This window comes from Vicia villosa, linkage group LG3 (genome assembly GCF_029867415.1).
Source record: "Vicia villosa cultivar HV-30 ecotype Madison, WI linkage group LG3, Vvil1.0, whole genome shotgun sequence".
Classification (NCBI taxonomy): domain Eukaryota; kingdom Viridiplantae; phylum Streptophyta; class Magnoliopsida; order Fabales; family Fabaceae; genus Vicia; species Vicia villosa.
The window spans coordinates 123,866,434-123,889,088 of NC_081182.1; the positions used below are offsets into that span (position 1 = coordinate 123,866,434).

Below are 22,655 nucleotides of genomic sequence, written 5' to 3' on the forward strand. Positions count from 1 at the left end.
CTAGTTTGATCCAACATCCTTGTATTCGCTCTGCTTGAGAAAGACACAGTGGATAAAGCTTTTACTCAAAGGATGAAGATCTTCAAAGTACAAACTCTCAACATCTCTCTCTCTCTCTTGGAAATTGCTTTTCCGCAAATACACTTGTGCTAGTTATCTTCCAACGGCTTTTTAGTTGCCTCTATATAAGAAATTGAAGATTTGAAGGAAGATAACAACAAGAAATACAACAAGAAGTGGAAATTGTACTCTAAGATTTACTATATATTTGTTATATTGCACATAGTCTTGATATTTCTTATCTTTGTATATCTTAGAAATATCAAGAATCAAGTCTTTGGTTGTGTTGTATTCTTTGTGTACCTCTGATTGTATATCACGTACATCTTATTGTAAATCCTAAACATTTTGTTTAAAATATGTCAAGTCTCAAACCGAGTGTTTGAGCAATTAAGTCCTTAATTATTGTGTTTAGGAAAGGAAGTCTCTAGCTAGGTTGCTTGAACAAGGAAGTCATGAACTGGTGTGTTTAGGCAAGGAAGTCTCTTTCAGGATTGATTGAGCAAGGAAGTCTTGGACTACTGTGTCTAAGAAGATTGTAATCAGGATTGATTATAGTGAAAATCTCTTGTAAGACAATGGGACTGGATTAGTCTAAGTTTTAGAGAAACCAAGATATATTGTGTGTCACCTTCTTTACTTCTACATCTTATTATCCATCGTGCATTAAACTTTGTATCTGTTTAGACTATAATTGTTGTTGAGAATCTAAATTTTATCATCATATTCCAAAGTTGGACTTTGAAAAGAAGTAAAACCTCATATACACAATTTATTCCACTTTCTTGTGTATTTTTTTCTCACCTTCACACACTGCATAGGAATATGGTTTTCTAATTGCTTTTCATTCACAACAATATAACATTTAACAACAACAAAACCTAAAACTCAATATGAATAGAGATAAAGGTGATAAAAAAAATAACACATCATAAAAGGAAGAATAGGTTGTCACCAAGAAACCTCTGTGTAAAATCTCTGTGTACCATAAGGACTTCACGAAAACTCAACCTTCGTGTGTGTAACAACAGTAACCTGAAGAACATGAATGGTGATAAAGGTGATGAAGTTTGAAACTTTCGCTATCGCTTTCGTTTGTGTTCTTCCCTTGGGCACTTGTGTTTTGAAGGAAATAAACTAAATATCACGTGTTTAAATTTTAAAGAAACACATTTCACCAACCGTAGTAAAATATATTAATTTTATGTGACATATAACCACAGGTGACAAATACAACAGTGGTAAAATTATATTTTATTTTTATATAAATATAGAAATTAATGGACACACTTTTTGTTGTATATAAAAAATAGAAAAATGTTGGAGTTGGGATTCGAAGCCTGTAAGCCTTAATATAACTACAATTGTTATTACGAACCATTGTGATAGACCTTTTAATAAAATAAAAGCGTCTAAATGTGAGTTATTACTTTGGTTGATTGATTAACCGAGGTAAAAGCATGTTGCGATAGGTACATTTTGTAGTAGTGGGATCATTTCAAATACCATCGACATGCCTTGAGGGGAAGGAGCATCGACCAATTTCGAAGTATTTGAATGGCCCACATCAGACAAGACTTGTGGGATTCCCTATATTAGTAGGCGAATTGCTTCCTTATTCTTCATCGAGTATGTAAATAATGAGTACCAAAGTAAGCTCCTTATAGATATTCAAAATAAGCTCCTTATACATACCATTGCATGAGCCTTTTTATGGAGAGGGACGACCAGGAAAAATCTATTTTTGAAATGCTTTAGGCCCTCTGAAAATGTTTCGAAGTTGCGAATAACTTGCACCAAATTAATCAAACCATGGCATGCGCCTTGGTTGCATATGCATATTGTACTTTGAAGAGATGGAAGAAAAGGGACAAAAAGAGTTTCCTCTTTTGATATTAGCACCAATGCTAGAAAACTTTAATACACGACTAACTTGCAGGGTGCAGTTGCTATGGGGAAACCATCAAGTGGTTTAAAACATCTACTATAAAGTTGTGTAAAGGTAACCAAAAACCAAGGATTAAGAAAGTACATTCATAGAAAGAAATGACACATTCTTCATACTCACTACAAATTCTCCAGTCTTCATCAAGGGTCTATTAAGACCTCCCATTCAAACAAAGATAGAAAGAATTGACAAAGAGACAAGTTCAACCCAAGAGACAGAAATATCTTCTTTTGATTTTCGACTCATGATGGACACTACGTTTTTCATGTACAAAAAGGAAAAACGTTGTAGAAAATTCAAATGACAATTAAGCGAAGATAATGTCTCAATAAAATGAGAAATCGACTCTTCCAAAATTGCACGATGACTTACTAAAAGTAATAAACCATATCAACATGCTAGATCGCCTTCGCGAGGCACTCAAGTGTTTCAGTTCTCGGAAATCATTATGATGGAACCTGTGAAAATAGATATCAAGCATGTGGCATTCAACGCTCAAATTTCTAAGAACAATAACATCACCCATGACTCTCTATTTAAGCTAAAGTACGACTAACACGAACGGGGCAAATATAACAAACTCTCACACTGCCAAACATAGACAAGGGCTTGGGAGACAATTATACTAGACATGCCATAATGGTCATCAGCCGCAACCCAGAAGAAACAATGATTTGCTCAAATTAATCACAACATAAGGGAGCTATCTTGCGGAACAATGTAGGAGATGCAGAGTCAGGATACATCCAACAACTTCCTACATCCCACGCCTAGAGAATAACAGGTTGTTATAACCACTCTGCTATATAAAGGACACAACACACGTTAATTCCAGGTACACAATTTCAGATTCAAATTTTATTCACTACTCTCCTTTACATATTGACTTGGGCGTTGAAGTGTTAACTTTGTAGGCCAACCCCTCCTTCACCACATTTAAGGATCAAGTTATTGTTGTTCATCACAACCACCGTTCTCCGATCAATTCTGATTTTCTAACCGAACATAATTAATTTTTTTATTTTTTATTTTTAAATATACTAATTTATAATATTCTAAAAATAAATATCACTCAAATGAAGTGAGAAATTACAACAGGGAGATCAATAAATTGAATTTTAAATTGGAAAGATTAAAAAATTTAAAAAAAAAAAAGGTAAAAAGAGACCAAATTACAATTAAAATTTTTTTATCAAGTAATTTTTTTTATCAAGTAATTTTTTTAGTAAACAAAAACCAAAGAAAATTGAAGACCGGAAGATTGGCGCAGAAACGCACATCATTGCTCCTCCGATTTGATCCCAACCCATCAATACTACCAAAAACAAAACTCAGTTTTCCGTTTTCCCCCTTTCCCTCAGACTAAAAGTTTCCAAATTCAACATTCTAACATTCATAGCACAAACTTTTCTTGTTTCTTACTCTCAAAGGTAATGCTGTCACTGAACCACAATTGATTTTCATTACTCAAAAAAATGCGGAGGGTATTTGGGAAGATTGCTGGGTTGTTCAGCAACCGAACTGCGGCTGGAGTAGATAAAACTGGGAACAAATACTTCACCAAACACGAAGAAATTGATGGTATCAGTAAGTGTTTTTCCGTTTTCCTCACCCCTTTTTTGTTTTAATTGATATGGAGTACTGGGTTATGTGTTTGTGTTTGATGGATTAATTGGTTTAAGATTTTGGGTTTGTGTATATAAAGTTTTAGTTCTATGGTTTTTTTGGTGTTGCCTTCTATGTGTTTGTGAAAAGGTTGTTTTTGCATTGCAATGATCAGTGTTGTTGAATAGTGTCTATGGCAGTGTTATAGAGTAGCGGAATTTGAACAAATTGCTTTTGTTAAGCGATATGGATGTAGTGTTGTTAAATAGCGACTATAGTACTAGCTGCTATAGGATAGTGAAATTGGAACAAAACTACTATTTGGCTATAAAAACTTTTATCATATGATATGGTTGTTCTTAATTTGTTTTATTAATGGTGAGCACCAATCTTAGATTGGTGAGAAAGATAGGGTAAAATTAGAAATGACAATATTAGAGAGAGTGTTGGGGTAGCAACATAGTAGAAATGATGGTGAAAATTAGACTTAGGTGGATCGGGAATGTAGAGAGAAGACCTGTAGATTCCGGGGTAAGGAGAATAGATCAGAAGGAAAAGAGTTAAACAACTAGAGGTAGAGGAATACCTAGAAAAACTATAAGAGAAGTTATTGAAAAAGATCTCGAGATTAACGATTTGGATAGAATTATGGTCCTGGATCAGTGTTGTCAATGGCGGTCCATGGAAGAGAGCCAAAATCCCACCATACCGACCGCTTTGCAGCGCCGTTATCGCAGAAAAACCCACAATATCAGCCAATATTTACCAATGCGGCGAGCCCAGAAACCGCCATGTATATTTGACATAGTGGCCATGCACCTCTTTTTGATAACACTCTCTCAGATAGAACATTATCTCGGAAGTTGATCCATGTAGCCAACCTCACTTAGTGGGGTAAGACTCGGTTGTTGTTGTTGTTATAATAGTTATTATGGTTTGGTATTTATTACTGTCACTCTCAAGGCTTAGAATTTGGTAATATTTTGAAAAAGGGTTTGGCAACGAAGCTTTTAGAGTAAGGCCGTAGTAACGGCTGCGGTTGTGTCATGACGATCCTTGATATTGCGGAGAATCACAGTCAAAAGTGGTCTATATTGCAGTTGTGTTGTGGTTTCGCAACATAAAAACCATTATCTTGCGGAGAATCATTGTCAAATATGGTCTATATTGTGGTTGTGTTGTGGTTTCGCAACATAAAAAAACCGTTATGTTGTGGCTCAGATTGCGGTCGGGACCTTTCTTTTAAACCTGGTTGTCCTCAGTGTTATCAAATATCCTCCATGGCGGCGCTATGGTGGATATACATGCCGGTTTTTGGGCTTGCCGCAATGATAAATATCGACCGATATTGCGGTTTTTTTGGCTCTCCGTCATTGTCAACATTGGTAGTCCTAGACCAATCTTAGTGATCAAAGAGCATTTGCAAAGAAATTATATTCGCCTCAGTCCAAGGAGATAATGGAGATTTGAACTTGTGATTTGTAAGATGCAGGTGTCATGCTCAACTTGACCAATCCAGTTTTTTTAACCTTTTAAAAAGGGTGAGAAGTGAGATTACTTACTCTGAATATTGAAAAATAATAAATTAAATGAATTTTTTGTGTTATTTTCTGCTGCTGTAGTGATTCACTCATGATATCATTTGGTGCATTAGTAAGAATTCAAATTTCAATACCATGCTTCTTTCACCTTTTTCTGTGGATTTTTTTGCATTGTAGCTCACTTTACAAAGAATCTGTCTGATTATGCTTTTTTGATTTGGTTTACCAGTGAAAGAGAAGAGATGGGTGGTGTTTAAGGGAGAGCAAGATCCTACCTCCATTCCAGGTATATATTTTATGGTACTTGTCATTCAACTGCTAAGTTATTGGGTTTTTGTTCACATCTATTAATACATGTGATTCGAGATGATCCAATTACGATAAATGTTGAATTTATTCAGAAAACATTTATCCTATTTCCTACTATTGATGGGTTGTTGGTGCTTAATTGTTTTAGTTGAATGGATATGTTGGCTGAACGGGCAGCGTAAAAGGGCTCCAACTACAGAGGTAAATTGAAATGCCTTTATATAGATCCCTTTGCTATTCTGATGAAGTTATCTAAAGTTGTTGATGTTTCTTTACATTTTCATGTCATAGAAAGGGCTATTAAATAACTATATCATAGGGGAAGGGAAGCATAATTTGAGCAAACCGCTAAATAGATGACATCAGTGTTATCAAATGGCGGCACCATGGCCGCTATGGTGGATATACAAGGCGGCTTTTGGGCTTGCTGTAATGGTAAATATTGGCCGATATTGTGGGTTTTTCCGCCATAATCTGCTATAACGGCGCCACAAAGCGGCCGGTACAGGGGATTTTGGCTCTCCGCCATGGACTGCCATCCACCATCGACAACACTGGATGTCATGATTATTGTAATTCATTTTCAAATAAGACAGTGTGACTCTATTGAAACATTATGCTCTTGTAATGTCTTCACATGCACTCTTTTCAAAAAATATATAGGTAAGTTGATTGCAGTTATGGCCATCGTTTATCAAATTGGTTCCGAGACAATAGAATTGGATAACACTAAATAGTAATTACCCTAAATTCTTAAATTATCTTCACCTTACTTATCTTTAACAAATTATTGTTAGGCCACAAAGAGTTCTAAAGTATTCTACAGAAGTCGATGAAGACAATGAGAAAGAATCTTTAAAATAAAAACGCTTTAGGGATGTTCAGAATTTCAACCAATATTTTTTCAGAAGTATTTAACTAACATTCGAATGTTTTCAGCTAAGATTAACTTGGTTTACTTTTTTTATTCTCTTTCAGGAACAGATAGAATTGGATGCAAGACGTGAACAAGTTAGACAGAATGTTGCACGTATGTGTCACTTATACTTCCACCTTATCTAATCAATTTCGTTTGAATACTTCACTCTGATTTAGTTAGAATCCTCGCGTAATTTTTTTGTTGGTATTACATGTGACAGTTCTCATTATCATAAAAAAAAAAAAAAAAACAGAAAAACATTCTTCTGGGCCAAGTTTAGTTCTGTGCAGAAGAGATCTTAACACAAAATATTTCTTTTTTTTTTCACCAAGTTCTCAAGAAAGAAGAAGAAGAAAGGAATGCCAAAGAAGGAAGTAGAGTCAGACGTGTCGTCGGCACTGGTCAGTAATCAAAATTTAATTGTTATTGCAATTTTTTTCTTTATTTTAGGAATTCTAACTAATTTATATTTCTGCGCAGAAAACGTTGGTGGTCCGGACTTGAAAAGTTTTATACGGCAGTTACAGGCTCCTTCCGAAGGTAGTTCATCTTATTGTTCATTTGTTGCTTTCTGAGGATTTTTACAATACACACGCACTACTTATCCTTTGAATAAAGCTTTTGACGAGTTTTCTACAATATAGGTAACGAGGTTGAAGAATCACCTGGCACAAAGAATGACTCGAGGTCGGTGTTTGGAAATTTATATTTGGTGCATTAAGATCTTATTTGAATTTGAAATGTATGTTCTTATGTACACCCGCAACCCCAAACACACACGTGCACACATAAGCTCTTTTGGACACTTAATTGCAGTCTGTGGCTAGAGTAACAGCTTTATTCCTCTCATGTCTTTTTTCGCCTTAATTTAGTGGAGTTCAATTTTCATCGTTTTCTTTTCATCCTTTTGTTTAAGTATTTTCAGGAAGTTAAGCAATCTTCTCTGCATTTCTGTTACAGTATTTTGGTTTAATTTCTCTTAAGAAGTAGAATCTAATTACTGAGATAAATCCAGTGAATATATATGGAAATATTTGTGATTGTGTGCTCTGGAAATGCCATTCTTTGGTTGAAGGACTCTGTTCCTCAATGCTGTTGTTTTGAAATCCATATATGTCTCTTTTAATTTTAGTTGTATTTTCCGTGGAATCTTGGTTTTTTCGTTTCGTTTAAAAAATTGTTCAGGAGTAACAATTCAACATATAGTAATAATCATTTGATCTTTCTGCAGGAGTTCTCAAGATAGCACAACTAAGAATGCAAAAGATGAGCTTGAGTAAGTCGAAGTGCTTATATAGGCTCGTTTGTTCCATATAATAAAAAATGGGATTTATCGAATTCAATAATTTAGAGACTATATTTAGGATTTTTAAGAAAAGCAAGAGTTAGTTTTTGTTTGTTTCAGAGTAGTCAATAGCGGTGCCATCCCGCTATAGTGGAGCGGAGGCTGGCCGCTATGGGAATAGCCATAGCAGTGCAGAACACTATAACGGCCGCTATAGGGTAAATAGCGGGTAGCGGGGGCTGAGCGGTTTCCAGCCCGGAGTGGTTTCTATCTTGCTATCATTTTCTCGTCTGAAAAACTGAAATTACCCCTTAAGTTAAACAAATTTAAGGGTAATTTTGGTGTTTTTCAATCAAATTTGAGCTGAGACTCAACTCTATCCTTCCTTCACCGACGTGAAGCCTCTTCAGTTATTCCAAAAAAAAAATCACAAGTTCCTCCCTCAGCTCTCTGCTCTTCATTCTTTTCATTCTTTCCTCTGCACTTCATATATTTATAATTATTATTCATGTAATTTCTTCAAAAAATGATCAAATAGCAACCATTCTGCTATACACTATCCCCTATCAAATTTTTGGAGTCGGCCGCTCTGCGTCGCAATTTGGGATTGTTTGTTTACCATAAAGAAAAAAACTTTTCTTGAAAATGATTTTTATAAAAAACTACTCATAACTGCTTCCAGTTTAAAACAATTTATAATTGTTTTACTTTTTCAGATTCTCTTTTAAACAAGGTCAGTAACAAACAGATGAAAAATCTAGCTATGTAGCACCGACACCTCTGAAAAAAAGCATGTCTGTGTCGATATCGGACTCATGCACCAACACTTGCAATTACATTTAATTTATTCAATTTTTTCAAATTATTACCAGTGTTGTCGTATCGGTGTCGATGACATATTCAGAGTATCCGTGCTTCATAGCTTAGAAGTGGACTTTATCAAAGATATTTCCCAAGTTTTATCCCTCATATTTCATATCATTACTTAATTAATTTTTATCCGATGGTAAAATTTTGTTTTCAGATCTTCAGAGCCAACTGGATCAGGTGCAAGTTATAGACCTGGAACATGGCAACCTCCATTTTGAAATTTCATCAATCATCACAATTAAGGGAGGAGCTTGCTGACAAAACATTTGTTAATCTTGCTTCATGCTCTGTTTCGAAACGTCATGCATGATGTTTTATTTATTCCTCAAGAATTTTGATATAGTTTACGTGTGTTCGAAAACGACCACAGCCCGATATGCATTTGCAGTGTATGTTGTCCTGCTGAGTAATGTAGTCCTTTCTAAATAATCTCATACTTAGTTTTGATGCATTGTGATGTTTCAAATCTAAAGACATGATGTGAAATTCTGATTGTAAATGTACTTTAGGGTGACCTTGTAAGCAAGGACCATTGCCTGAGTTTGAACTGTAAATGAAGAATTTGAATCAAAATTACTGTCCTACCTTTTTGTATGTCTATGAAAATATAGATTTGGTATTGAAATTTTACCATAATCTTATCCTTATCATTAACATCAATTAGTTATTTTAGGGTATGTTTGGTGTTTTGTTTAAAGGAGGGGAGGGGGAGGGGCAGAGAGATATATTAAAAATAAAAGGAAAGAGAAAAGGTATTTTAATTAAATATATCTTTTGTTTAAAGAGGGGAAGGGAAGGAAATTTTTTTAGGGTCATGCTAACGAGTGCCCCAGGGGCACTCTTTAAGCATTCTATTTAAAGAAAACATTCTTTAAAAAGTTCACTATTTCAATTTTCGATGCATTAATTAGGTATATTTTAAGAAAAATTTACTTTTTTAAGCTCTTAAAGAGTGCCCCTGAGCACTTGTTAGCATTTCCCTTTTTTTATTACATATATGTTTGGTTTAAAATTAATTATCTTTAAAAATCTTACAATGCTCTCATTTAGTAAAAATAGTTTTGAGTAAATATCATCGAAGAAAAACTTATTCAATCGTAACAACACAAATAATTTAACAAAATATTAAATATTCTAAATATTCAGATACATTAAAATGCAAACAATATTCATAAACATAATAAAATTATTATAGGATGATAATAGCTAAATATAAAAATGTAACATAATAAAACTTATATGATGATAATAGCTAAATATAAAAATAAATCTATATCTTTTGACAATAACTTTGTATCACATCCACATTCTTTTATTAAATTCTATGTGTTTTCTCAGAAATTTTTCTTAGAAATTGGAGCATTTCCTTCTCATAGAATATCTGCAACAATATTTATTGATTCTTTGTTTGTCTATTTCTAACCACTTTCAATTTTTTTCTTTTACCGCCGCTTGCTATGGGTGAAGGATTTGGTGATTGTGTTTCGGGTACAAAAGAGTCGTAAGCAACATTAAAGCTTTCCAAATTCATCTCATTTCGAGCAACCCGCATATCAATCTCTTGAATAGTTAAAACAAAATCTTCATCAACGATTGACGGATTTCGTTTTCTTATCTCTTTTAAAGTTTCAGATTCATGTCCGCAAAGTATCAACATCTTCTCATAATTTGAAAATGGTACATTTTTCCAATTTGATGCTTTTGATTTTGACTGAAAAAACATGATTAACAAAAGCAATATGATTAAGAAAAGTTATACAATTATTCATTAATAAAATATTTTAAATACAAAAATTTCATCAAAAATTACCTCAATAAGAGTATTCCGAACTTCTGACTCGCCATCCCATAACTGTGTAGTTGAATTCCAAGGAAATCCACTCATACCACCTTTAAAAATGTCATAATATTCCTTGAAGTTTTTTTCCAAAATTTTCCAACGATTTTCTATCTCCATCTTATTAACTTCTTTTTCAAACAATGTAGTGAGTTCAACTGCAATATTTTCATATGTTGTTGCAGTAAAGATACCACAGATTTGATTACCTTTTTCATATTCATGCATAAAAGCATCAACAAGAGCATTATCTACGACTCTAGTCCAACACAAAGTTTCAGAATTACCACGGTTATTTGGTATATTATTTTTCGGAGCCATAAGCTATGAAAGGAACAATAACACAACAAAGTTAATAAATACAATCAAAATGAAAATCCAATAAAAATTAGTCCATACACAAATATTAAGAAATATGTGATAAACATTATAATAAACTTAACTTGGTACTACTTCATCAAAGAACAACAAACATAAAAAAAAAAAATGTATAATACAAGAGAAACAATTTAGTCCAAATCATATTTTTTTTGGATAATTTAACCACATCTTGGAATTACTTCATCAAAGAACAACAAACATAAAAACAATAATGTAAAATACAAGGCAAATAATTTAGGCTAAAATCATTTTTTAAATAAATTTAACAACATCTGATTTGATGAGCTACACTATTTATTTATAACTCCACTTAGGTTTTCATTTGGGTTTATGCTCATTAAATAATTGTGAAGAATGCGACATGTAAAAATAATTAATTTTTTAGATTTAGGTTTACGCTCAGTTTTTTTCTTCGATATACCAATGACTCTTTCCATTGCATAGCATAAATATAAACATCATCGATTAAACATCTTAATTATTCATTCCAATTCAACAACATGATAGCCGCATAATAATACAATCAACAATTTTTGACGCAAGTGAAAAATATGGAACAAGAAGTAAAAACAATAACACAAAAAAATGAATAAAACTCACCCGAGAGCAACAACACACAGGTAACAACCTCACAACGGAAGACAAAAAACACGATTTTCTGAATGAAAAACAAGAAAGAGAAAAAACCTAGTATTTAAAAACTCAATTAGGACATTTTGGGAATTTTAAATAAAAGTTGAAAATAAATTAAAGAATATAATAAAAATTTAAACAATAGATCTTTCCTCCCCTCAAAACGCACACGAGAGTACAATAATTAGTAAGAGACTCGTGACTCGTGCAGGCAATAACTTCATTCACTATGATATATTTGATATCAATACAAAATTAATGTAAAAATATGACTAATGTTTTCAAAGCCTTTTGTTTAGTCTTTAGAAGAAAAAATTGTCTAATTAGGAAAATTAAAAAGAAATTGAAATTGGGATGTATTCCTGTTTGACTTGTCAGAAGATGAAGAATGAACATCGGAAGCGGTTGGGTTTGATGCAACCGTTATCCATTCCTGAATGGAAGTGAGATTGTATTTCTATGGATTTTGTGTCTGGTTTACCCATAACACCAAGTAATTTTGAGGCTATTTGGGTTATTATGGACCGATTGACGAAATCAGCTCATTTTATTCCAATGAGAATGAATTATCCATTGGAGAAGTTAGCAACATTGTACATAGAGAGGATTGTCAGTTTGCAAGGTATTTCGTCTAGCATTGTGTCAGATAGAGACCCGGGGGTTACTTCAATATTTTAGGAGAGTTTGTAAGATGCTTTGGGCATGAAGTTGTGTTTGAGTTCTGCTTATCATTCACAAACAATGGTTAGACAGAAAGGATGATTCAGTCACTTGAGAATCTTTTAAGAGATTGTGTGTTGGAAAAAGGAGGAGCTTGGGATAGCTATTTTCCTTTGATTTAGTTTACTTACAGAACAATTTTCATTCGAGTACCAGGATGACACCATTTGAAGCATTATATGGTAGGAGGTGTATGACACCATTGAGTTGGTAGGAGTCAGGAGAGAATGATGTGATTGGACTTGAGATAGTCTGGTAGACTACCGATAAGATTAAGATGATTCAGGAGAAGATGAAGGCTTTTTAGAGTCGTCAGAAGAGTTATCAGGTAAAACCCACCCAAACCGATCCAAAAATGTGGGTTGCGTTGGGTTATTGGGTGAATATGGTTTTCAAAAATGAAAACCCATTCAAAATAATTGGGTTATGGGTAAACCCACACCCAACCCACAAAACCCATGGGTTATTGAGTGACTATATTTTTTTCTCTTTTTTGTAATTTGACAAGTGATGACTTTGATGTTTTTAATTTTGCTTGCTTGAATTTCAACTTTTTGAACATATTTTATTTAGTAAGTAATGATTTTAACTTATTTAGGATGCCACATTTTGATTATTTTGATGCTAATTTTAATAAATTGCAAGTATTTTATGCAATTCTAGGTTTTACTGTAATGTAACTTTGATTTTTACAAATATATGTTTATGATAAATTTCATTATACATTTTGACATTTGATGTTTAAAAAAAATAGTAGTAATATGTTAAACTATTTATTAAGAAAAAATGTAACATATCATTAATAATTATATAAGAAAAAATAATATTGGGTAACCCATTAACCAACCCAATCCAACCCACAAATTTGTGATTTTATCCAAACCAACCCAATAATATTGTAGATGGTTATTTTTCTTCACCCAAATCACTAAATTCAACCCAAACCGACCCATGAACACGCCTATATAGGAGGGTCCGTAAAGAAAATCTCATAAAGAAATCGTCTCCCCTTATCCCCTTCTCATTACATAATCATTCAGTAACATATGGGCCACCCCATTACATCGTAGTTCGGCCCAAACTTTTCAACGCTTTACCCGTTTTTCAATCTGTACCCTCTTTTCCCGTTTTTCAGTTCTCTCTTCTTCCTCCGAAATCGTTTGAACCAACCGAATTTCATTATCACTGCTTAAACCCTACACAGATTCATCTTCTCGCTACCAATGTCGACGCTAGAAATCGAAGCTCGAGAGTGAGTTTCCTTCACTAACCCTAACCCTATTGTTAATTATCCCCATTCAATTGAATTGTAGCATTTACGCATTGTTTTGTGATTTTTCAGTGTGATTAAAACTGTGCTTCAGTTCTGCAAAGAAAATTCACTGCATCAGACATTTCAAACGCTGCAGAATGAGTGTCAAGTTTCTCTGAATACTGTTGATAGCATTGAAACGTTTGTTGCTGATATTAATAGTGGAAGATGGGATGCGATTTTGCCGCAAGTTTCTCAACTTAAGCTTCCCAGGAATAAGTTGGAGGATTTGTATGAACAGGTATTTTGCATTTGAGTTATTGGGCTGGTTTGGAAGAACTTATTTGAACTTTATTGGCTTAAACAATTGTTAGAATGTTTGGAAGAAGTTGTGAAAATAGCTTACTACATGTTCATAAGCTGTTTTTCAGCTTATTTTATAACGGTATGAGATGGAATGGAGTGGTATTCCATTGTTTGGATCACTTACCACCGAATTTCTTGCCCTCGGGTTTGGCGGAATGAAGAATTTACCTTTTTCCGTCCTAAAATTTCCAAACGAAGGAATGGAATCTTCATTCTGCTCCATAAGCTCTTCAAGATTGCTTATGGAAATAGCTTATAAATTAAATTAAACTTTTTAAAAATCTTTTGGTTGTTATAGAAATAGCTTATACATGAGCAACTTATGATATAAGCTGCAAACTGTGGGGTTTATCTTAACAGGGCTATTTTATGTTACTATGCCCAAATTGAGATTATCTATTGATAAGGGTGTGGCTATGGTTGCAGATTGTATTAGAAATGATTGAACTTAGAGAACTGGATACTGCACGTTCTATTTTAAGACAAACACAGGTTATGGGTGTCATGAAACAAGAGCAAGCTGAAAGATATTTGCGTCTTGAGCATCTTCTAGTTAGAACGTATTTTGACCCAAATGAGGTTAGGAAACTTTTTTCTAATTCTCTATATTTTTGTAATTTTATGTTTTCCTAATAAAAACTCCTCTCTTAATTCAGTTCTTGCTATTTTGTTTCCACAATGCCTAAATTGTGTTTTCATTTAGCTGTAGTTTCTCATATTAAAGCTATTACTATGTATTTGTATGCATTTGTGCAAGGGCCAATTAATTCTTTTCGGTGTCAAATAGAGCTAATGTAGTTAAGATAAGGATAAGTGTAGAAAGATACATACTCCAACAGTTATTGCAAAGGAGTGCTAAGTTACATAGAAATATCTGGACAGGCTGTCTTTTTAAACCTCAAAATTTGATTTGATATTCTTATGTGCTCTTTGAAAAATGAGTATTACAGAATCTACAGATTATGGAACGACTTATAAAGTTTTTCACTAGTCAGGTCATGGATAAGGGGTCATTATTTGTTAAAATTCTTGCATTGTTTCAATATACATGGGTTTGTGACTTGTGTTCTATGTGATAGGCTTATCAAGAATCAACAAAAGAGAAGCGACGTGCGCTTATAGCCCAAGGTTTTTGTCTTTTCCTTTCTTGTTCTTACTGCATCTTATTGTGATATGATACCAATTTAATGATTATAATAAGAGGTGTGTTGTTTTTATGACATAAAAATTTGACAACAATTTAGATGTTTAACAGAGTTTAAATATGTGATTAATCACATTTAGTTGACGGTTAATTGATATAAAAAGGTGTCGCAACTTATTATACATTAACTATTCAAAGAACACAATTAACCACAATTTTGAATGTCATTAACCAAAATTCTCGCCATTTTGCATGATGAAAATAAAATCCTTATATAATTGGACTTATAAGATAGGTTCTCCTATTCACGTTTTTGAACAATAGAACATCTGTGTTTGCGTTTTCAGCTATTGCAGCCGAAGTGACTGTGGTGCCACCTTCCCGATTAATGGCTTTAATTGGTCAGGCTTTGAAATGGCAGCAGCATCAAGGTAATTCTTTTGGTTTAAGTACCTGAGCAATGTATTGTATACCATTGCTCATATTTGCAACTTTTTGATGCCTAAGAATGAATTCAGTTTAAATTTTCAATTATAAGGATGTATCTTTCATTTCTCATGTTAAGTAAGCAGAGAAGAGATTTCTTTTTTATATTTTGGCATGACTAAATTCTCCATGCCTGGAAATGATAAAATGATTGGTTGGCACCTATGAAGAACCGATACATGGTTTTCCACTGTATCAGATATGAATCTAATATGAATACTATTTGATATGGTCACATATCTGAGTACGCCATTTGAATGCTGTAAAATGCTTTGTCGATACACATGCTATGTCTTTTTGCATAATTTTATGACTCTTCCCCCTTTTTAGGTGAGTGGAAATTTTATTTAGATTTGTAAAAGTAATATGTAAATTTTATTAATGTTTTGTAATTCTCTTTTTACTTTTGTGTACTCTTTTAATTTTAGAAATGCTGTATTGTCGTCATTGTATGTTGGCACCATGTTACTTTGAGGATAATTTATATCTTGACGGTGATGCTTTCCTTTGGGATCTTGCAGGTTTACTTCCTCCTGGAACGCAGTTTGATTTGTTTCGTGGAACAGCTGCTATGAAACAAGATGTTGATGACATGTATCCAACCACTCTTTCTCACACTATAAAGGTATGTTTTGTATATCCCTCGAGGCATAGTTTTTCTTAAATTTTAATGGATAATGATGTGATCCATCCTTAATGAGACAACAACAACAAATACGCAGAGCCAAATATAGTTCTGCATGGTCATTTTTAATTGAAGAATGAACTTTCTGCCATCAAATTATTATCGCTTTCATTATAATTCTGTTTTTCCTTGTGATGTAGAACCTTCTGTAAAGGTTATTCACTTTTGTTTTATGGTGTTTTTCTTTGTGATTCTTTTGCTTCAATGAAACAGATTTTCTTCATTTATCTATTCCCCCTCTCCTTTTTTTGGGCTAATTTTTTCCCTCTCTTTACTATATTGGTTATTGGCTAAGGCAGAATGGCATATGGGCATTTTGAAAGGGGTGTGATTAGGGGTTTAATAGAATTATGAATCTGCAAGGTTGACATGGTATCTCGTTTGCATTTCACGTGAGTAAGAAATAGGATGTTTCTTTGAATACATTTTGATAGCTTCAAGTCTTTGAAATTGTTTTTGGCTGCGCATGTTGGCTAGCATTAATGTGTGTACACTAGAACTAGGTTGTTTGTAGCTTTACTGTCATGGTTGGCCATTGGGTTGTTTTTGTTATAGTATTTCTTAATTTTACTTGTTTGTTCTCTGTTTTTGTTAAAGTAGATTATCATAAAGAAGATGGCCGGCTTTATCTCTTTAGGTGGCCGTGCATCTTTTCCTTAGGATGTTTTAATGTAATTTTGTCGAGATGGTCAAAGAGTCTGAGAAAATTATGAGAATGAGATGAGATATTACCTTTAGTCTTATAACGAGGAAGCAGGATGATTATTTGGTTCAATGGTTTTTATAATTTAGCTCTGGAAGACTTTGATGTGATTGTATGTACATTGTAAATTGATGGCTTGAACCAATCATAGTTAGTAGATTATCTCTTTACCATCCTCTGAGTTGCAATCTGGTTCTTTGTCATTGACCTGGTATTTTTCTGATCTGGATTGCATTGGTATGTGATAATCCGAAAGTGATATTCTGTGGTCATATCATACTGGGTCATTAGTTATCTTGGTTATCGGTTGAACAATAGAATTAATCTGACCCCTATTAATGTTACCTTCTAGAGGTTGTCTTATTCTGTCATTTTATATTTCTCCACTATTATTTTCTATAAAATTTATTAGTCATCATTGATCTCCCTTTAAAGTTGAAGAATACATATTCTGACCCTTTTCTCGTGTCTGCATATGTGCTTCTAGTTTGGGGCAAAAAGTCACGCAGAATGTGCTCGCTTTTCCCCAGATGGGCAATTTCTTGTATCCTGTTCGGTTGATGGGTTTATTGAGGTATGCATAGTTGAATTTGAAACTTTCATTATTGGATGTTTTCCCCCTTATTGTGGTCATTTTCTAGGTCTGGGATTACATAAGTGGAAAACTGAAGAAAGACCTCCAGTACCAAGCCGATGTAAGTTAGTTTTTACACCAACTGTTTTATCTATCAAAAATCAATGTCTTGTATGTGATGAACTTCCCGGGGAAAATTTATGGCCTGTTGGTTTTCAAAACACTTGGTTTTTCCCAGCATCTTTACTTTATAGGTACATTCAAAACCATAGAAAATAAACTTCATGTTATCAGATCTCTGTTGCTAATTTTGGACTATTTTAAACTTGATCCCAAAATGTAGATTTTTGCTGTAACAATAAGTATGATTTGTGGTTCTCATGTTATATCTAAATCTTGTCACTTTTCCGTAGACAATATTTTTGATTGTAAGAACTTGCAGGAAGTATTCATGATGCATGATGATCCTGTGCTCTGTGTTGACTTTAGCAGAGATTCAGAGATGATTGCTTCTGGGTCACAAGATGGAAAGATTAAAGTGAGTACTATTAATATACATTGAAGGTGTTAGGAGCCATCCTTTTTTATGAATCTAACGTTCCCGCACATCATTTTATCTTTTTCAAAGCTTGCACGTATGACTGTTCAACATTTCTGCGAAATTGAACCTAGCTATAGAATAGCACTTGGTTAGTGAATTTGATCCCGTACACTAGTTAAGCTTAAGCATGGTGGAGTTGTCATAGAGTGGCAAATTGTCTCACTCTAGTAGTGGTAGTTAGTTAGTTAAATGGCTCCAAAGATTCTAGAAAAAGAGGGTTGAATAGAATCTACCGCCTTTTGAAAAATCAACACTTTTTCTTAACTTGTGAAAGAGATTTCTAGAGGAATTTCTATTTTTTAATAAAATTGATTGAACTTATATGGTGATTTTACTTAGACTAGTTCAATGTAAAAAGATTAGTAAATACAGCAGCTTAAGGAGATTTTACTCACACTAGTTCACTATTTCTCTCTCAATCAATACCCCATCAAGATAATGGATTCAGAGAATATAAGTAGTTTGAAGATTCTCTCAATGTGTATTGAATGCTATAAATGTTATAAGAAATCACTGAGTTTAGGATTTATATGAAATGGGTTTCAATGGAAACAAGACTCAAATACTTAGGAATCTGATTTTTATTCACATGAATTGTCTGCAGTTCTAAATTTTTTGGAAAATTGGTTATACACGATTACATGTATGAATTGATTCATAGATTCCACGAGTCTATTCAAAGACACATTTATTCAGTATGAATCAATTCATGTTCTGATGCTTTGATTAAAAGGAACTGCGATTGTGCATGAATTGATTCATAACTTCACAGTTCTTCATATAGCAGGACTGAGTTGATTCACAGATATTATGAATCTATTATCTATTCACAGAATTCAAATATGCACCAAATGTATTTTTAGAGTATGGTTTAGGACGTAGATGCAGTTCTAACATGAATTACACTAAGACTACAGAAAGACATGAGTTTGACAATCAAATATGCACCAAACTGTGAAGTTTGATTCATAACTTCACAGTTCTTCATATAGCAGGACTGAGTTGATTCACAGATATTATGAATCTATTATCTATTCACAGAATTCAAATATGCACCAAATGTATTTTTAGAGTATGGTTTAGGATGTAGATGCAGTTCTAACATGAATTACACTAAGACTACAGAAAGACATGAGTTTGACAATCAAAACAAATTATCTAAGGAAACTATACAACCACAGTGCTGTGGGGCAGAGTGGCCTATGGCTGCTCTAAGTTCTCGGCCGTATTGGTTTGCTTGTTGCAGATTGCTCCAGAGATTGTGGTATTTTGTGAATGAAATTTTGAAGCGCAACAACACTGAATAGGGCCAAAGTCGCAGTTTTGTCTATTTTCTTGTGTTGTCATTTTGTACTCATATTAGGGAGAGTTATGCTATTTACCCCCATTATGTTGGAAGGTCTTTGAGTTAGAGTCCCTTCACCGTGAAAATAAGATACTCAGCAACCATGTCTTCCATTTGCACTGCAGTGTTTCTTACTATTTCCCTGCAGTGCAAATAGAAGACACGTGTTTTTCTGACTATCCTTTTTTTATTGCATCATTTCGGTTCTCTGGTTTTTTTCTTATTAGTCACAATTGTACTGTCCCCTTTTTCCATTGTGCTCCTTGATTTTTTTTTTTGTTATTGACTTGTTAAATGTCTTAGATTGTAAGCAATTTATGTGTGTCTAGACTATATACTTTTTCTTAAATTTTATCTAACGGGATATTTTTATTGAAAGCTGGCTATTAAATGCTCGATGCATACAATAATGTATTCTTTGTGATTGGCTTATCTTTAAATGATATTTATAAATTTCTCCGTTGACTGCAGTTTTTGTCAATGTTACTGTTTGTTTTCACCGAAAACTATCAATGCGTAGACTTTAAACACTATCATTCACATTTCATTTTAGGTGTGGCGTATTAGGACCGGTCAATGCTTGCGGCGTCTTGAGCGTGCACATTCCCAAGGTGTTACAAGTCTTTCCTTTTCTCGTGATGGAAGCCAATTATTAAGTACTTCATTTGACAGCACTGCAAGGTTTTGTTAAGTTAATTTTACGTATTCTATATCTTTGTTCTATATAACCATTTGCTGGGCCTTGCTCTTTCACCCGAAACTTCAAATTTCTACTTAAAAATGTTCGTTAACATTTAGACATGCAGTAATAAGTAATAACCAAGTGAGTTGAAGCTAGTGTCGTTGAATATAGTTGATGGTAAGACAAAAATCGAACATGCAAGCTAAAACTAGATCAGTGACTAAACTTAATCTAAAGATCACATCACACCTTAGACCTTGTAAAAAGTTATTTGTAAAGTAACTGAGTTTGTGTGTATATATTATATATGAAAGGAAAAAACCTTCAGAGTTCAATCATCCTGAACTTACTATCCCGAAAGCTTTAACTGTAGACCAGATAAACACTAATGTCTTATTATGAGTTGAGTATTAAAAGCACTAGACAGATTGCAAATCAAATTACTGATTTCTATGCAATCCTTTTATAAAGAGCACAATCCCTTGTTTTAATTTTAACTCATTAGAGTGGCTTTAAATGTGTGTTAATCTTACATATTTAATCAAATATTTAGCAACTGCTGAGTGCAAATGGTTCTTTTTGTAATATAGAATCCATGGACTTAAATCTGGAAAGATGTTGAAAGAGTTCCGTGGCCATACATCTTATGTGAACGATGCAACTTTCACTCATGATGGGAGTCGTGTTATTACTGCATCCAGTGATTGTACAGTCAAGGTCAGTTACTTGACAAGATACACATGGCAAATGTCTTGTTTTCACTTATGTTCGTGTGAGACATGTATGTATTTTTTCCTCCTTACTGCAGGTTTGGGATTTGAAGACTACAGACTGCATACAAACATTTAAGCCACCTCCTCCTTTAAGGGTGTGTCTTTAATAAATTTCCATTTTGGTTTCTTTTTTATTAAGTTTTGTGATATCATTTTCCCTAATTTTATTTTCTGTGATTTCTGGTTCCGTTGGACTGATAGGGAGGAGATGCTTCAGTTAACTCTGTTTACATTTTCCCCAAAAGTACTGAGCACATTGTTGTTTGTAACAAAACCTCATCAATATACATCATGACACTTCAAGGACAGGTAAACTTCAAAGAGTTGATGACTAGAAGTCATTTCATTTATACGTAGTTCTAATGTTTTTTAAAGCTCTTTGCAGTGCTTTCCTTAATTAATAGTTAATGATGGTATGAATCTGATAAGAATAAATTGTATCTAATTCTGCATAGAGAAGTGTTTTCTTGACATAATTTAATCCTATTCATTCGTATAAGTGTTTGAATACCATGTTGTATAATTGTCGGAATCTGGTTGTTCTGCATATTCATATTGGTTAAATGTGGATATTTACTTAAGGACGACCATGCAGGTTGCAGAACCTTATGCTATACTTCTTTACTATTCTTTTTCTGTTGGTGTAGGTTGTAAAGAGTTTCTCGTCTGGTAAAAGAGAAGGCGGTGACTTTGTTGCAGCCTGTATTTCACCTAAGGGGGAATGGATTTACTGTGTTGGTGAAGACAGGTTGGTAGCCTCTGTTTTTCTAACAAATTATAATCTCCTTTTCCTCCCGAATTATAATTTGAAATTGTCATATTCTTTGTCCATAATGGAATCTTCGAAATAAATGCAGGAATATGTACTGCTTCAGCTATCAATCTGGCAAATTGGAGCATCTGATGAAGGTATGTTTGTCGATTAAGCATGAGATTAGATCTATATATTCCTCTCAATCTGGTCTTATTTTCTTGTATTGTATTGAGGATGTTCTAATTATTTAGTATTTAATAAAATAATCTGTTGATTAATGGCAGGTCCATGAAAAGGAAATTATCGGTGTTACTCATCATCCACATAGGAATCTTGTTGCAACTTTTAGTGAAGACGGCACGATGAAGTTGTGGAAACCTTGATTTTTTTTTATTGATGTCCCTTCTATATGTCATGAACATCTGTGTAGTTTGAGTAATGTATATTATGGAGCTTAATTTAATGCATTGCTAGGAAATTGTTGTATACTATTTGAACCGTAGGTCACTTACAATTCAACAGATGCAAGTTTCTGAGAAACAGCACTAAGATTTGTTCTTCACAAGAACTTTATGTGTAACAAATGGAAATTCAATGAGAATTATAACATAATCACTTAAATATTACTCCATCTGTCCCAAATTATAAAATGCTATACCAAAAGAAATTGTCTTAAATTATAAATTATTTAAAATTTCATTGCAACATTTATAATCTTTTTTAAAATATTTATTATTATTATTTTTTCTTTCAACTTTTTTTATTTTTTGTATAATTATGAGGGGCATTATTGTAAAGTAATATATAATTTGTTTTTCTCCTAAGATAATAATTAAGTTTTTTATTGTATGTAAAATACCTAAAACATTTTACAATTTAAGACGGAGGGAGTATAATATATATTCATCCAATTCAGTTCATTAAAAATTTTGTTTGAATATATCATGAAGTCTCAATAAGTCGTCTCACGGGTTTTCAAATAAATAAGCATTAATTTTCCTGAGCCTAAAAGCTAAAATTATTTTTTCTTTTTAAATTCAATCATGACTAATATGATATCATTTATTGTTCAAAGGACCTTATACGACGATCTTTAGGCTTAGTTTGAGAATTCACGAAGGGGGAGGAGAGAGATTTAAAAGACCTTGACCTTTGTACGAGGTTTGAAAAAGAAAAATTAAG

At 33.3% G+C, this 22,655-nt stretch overlaps 2 protein-coding genes across 2 annotated transcripts; both read left to right on the top strand.

The window, feature by feature from the left end:
• The first annotated feature begins 3,246 nt into the window (after positions 1 to 3,246).
• LOC131662418 (uncharacterized) lies at positions 3,247 to 9,131 on the top strand. The gene is made up of 9 exons (XM_058932204.1): positions 3,247 to 3,595; positions 5,384 to 5,440; positions 5,612 to 5,664; positions 6,442 to 6,493; positions 6,715 to 6,783; positions 6,863 to 6,922; positions 7,027 to 7,069; positions 7,614 to 7,658; positions 8,692 to 9,131. The coding sequence occupies exons 1-9, from the start codon at positions 3,484 to 3,486 to the stop codon at positions 8,753 to 8,755; spliced, it is 555 nt and encodes a 184-aa protein (XP_058788187.1). The 5' UTR covers positions 3,247 to 3,483; the 3' UTR covers positions 8,756 to 9,131.
• Positions 9,132 to 13,182: 4,051 nt separating this feature from the next.
• Positions 13,183 to 22,099, top strand: LOC131662419 (suppressor of mec-8 and unc-52 protein homolog 1). Its single transcript, XM_058932205.1, has 16 exons — positions 13,183 to 13,360; positions 13,451 to 13,661; positions 14,153 to 14,305; positions 14,806 to 14,854; positions 15,218 to 15,301; positions 15,878 to 15,981; positions 17,232 to 17,318; positions 17,386 to 17,439; positions 17,761 to 17,856; positions 19,818 to 19,945; positions 20,537 to 20,663; positions 20,755 to 20,814; positions 20,921 to 21,028; positions 21,367 to 21,467; positions 21,577 to 21,628; positions 21,758 to 22,099. Exons 1-16 carry the CDS (start codon positions 13,332 to 13,334, stop codon positions 21,854 to 21,856), a joined length of 1,542 nt encoding a protein of 513 aa, XP_058788188.1. The 5' UTR covers positions 13,183 to 13,331; the 3' UTR covers positions 21,857 to 22,099.
• Positions 22,100 to 22,655: the final 556 nt, after the last annotated feature.

Coding starts and splice junctions, on each gene's coding strand:
- LOC131662418 (XM_058932204.1), top strand. CDS start 3,484: ATGCGGAGGGTATTTGGGAAGATTGCTGGGTTGTTCAGCAACCGAACT. Junction 3,596..5,383: donor CGAAGAAATTGATGGTATCA/GTAAGTGTTTTT, acceptor TTGGTTTACCAG/TGAAAGAGAAGAGATGGGTG. Junction 5,441..5,611: donor AGATCCTACCTCCATTCCAG/GTATATATTTTA, acceptor TAATTGTTTTAG/TTGAATGGATATGTTGGCTG.
- LOC131662419 (XM_058932205.1), top strand. CDS start 13,332: ATGTCGACGCTAGAAATCGAAGCTCGAGA. Junction 17,857..19,817: donor CACAAGATGGAAAGATTAAA/GTGAGTACTATT, acceptor ATTTCATTTTAG/GTGTGGCGTATTAGGACCGG. Junction 20,815..20,920: donor AGCCACCTCCTCCTTTAAGG/GTGTGTCTTTAA, acceptor TTGGACTGATAG/GGAGGAGATGCTTCAGTTAA.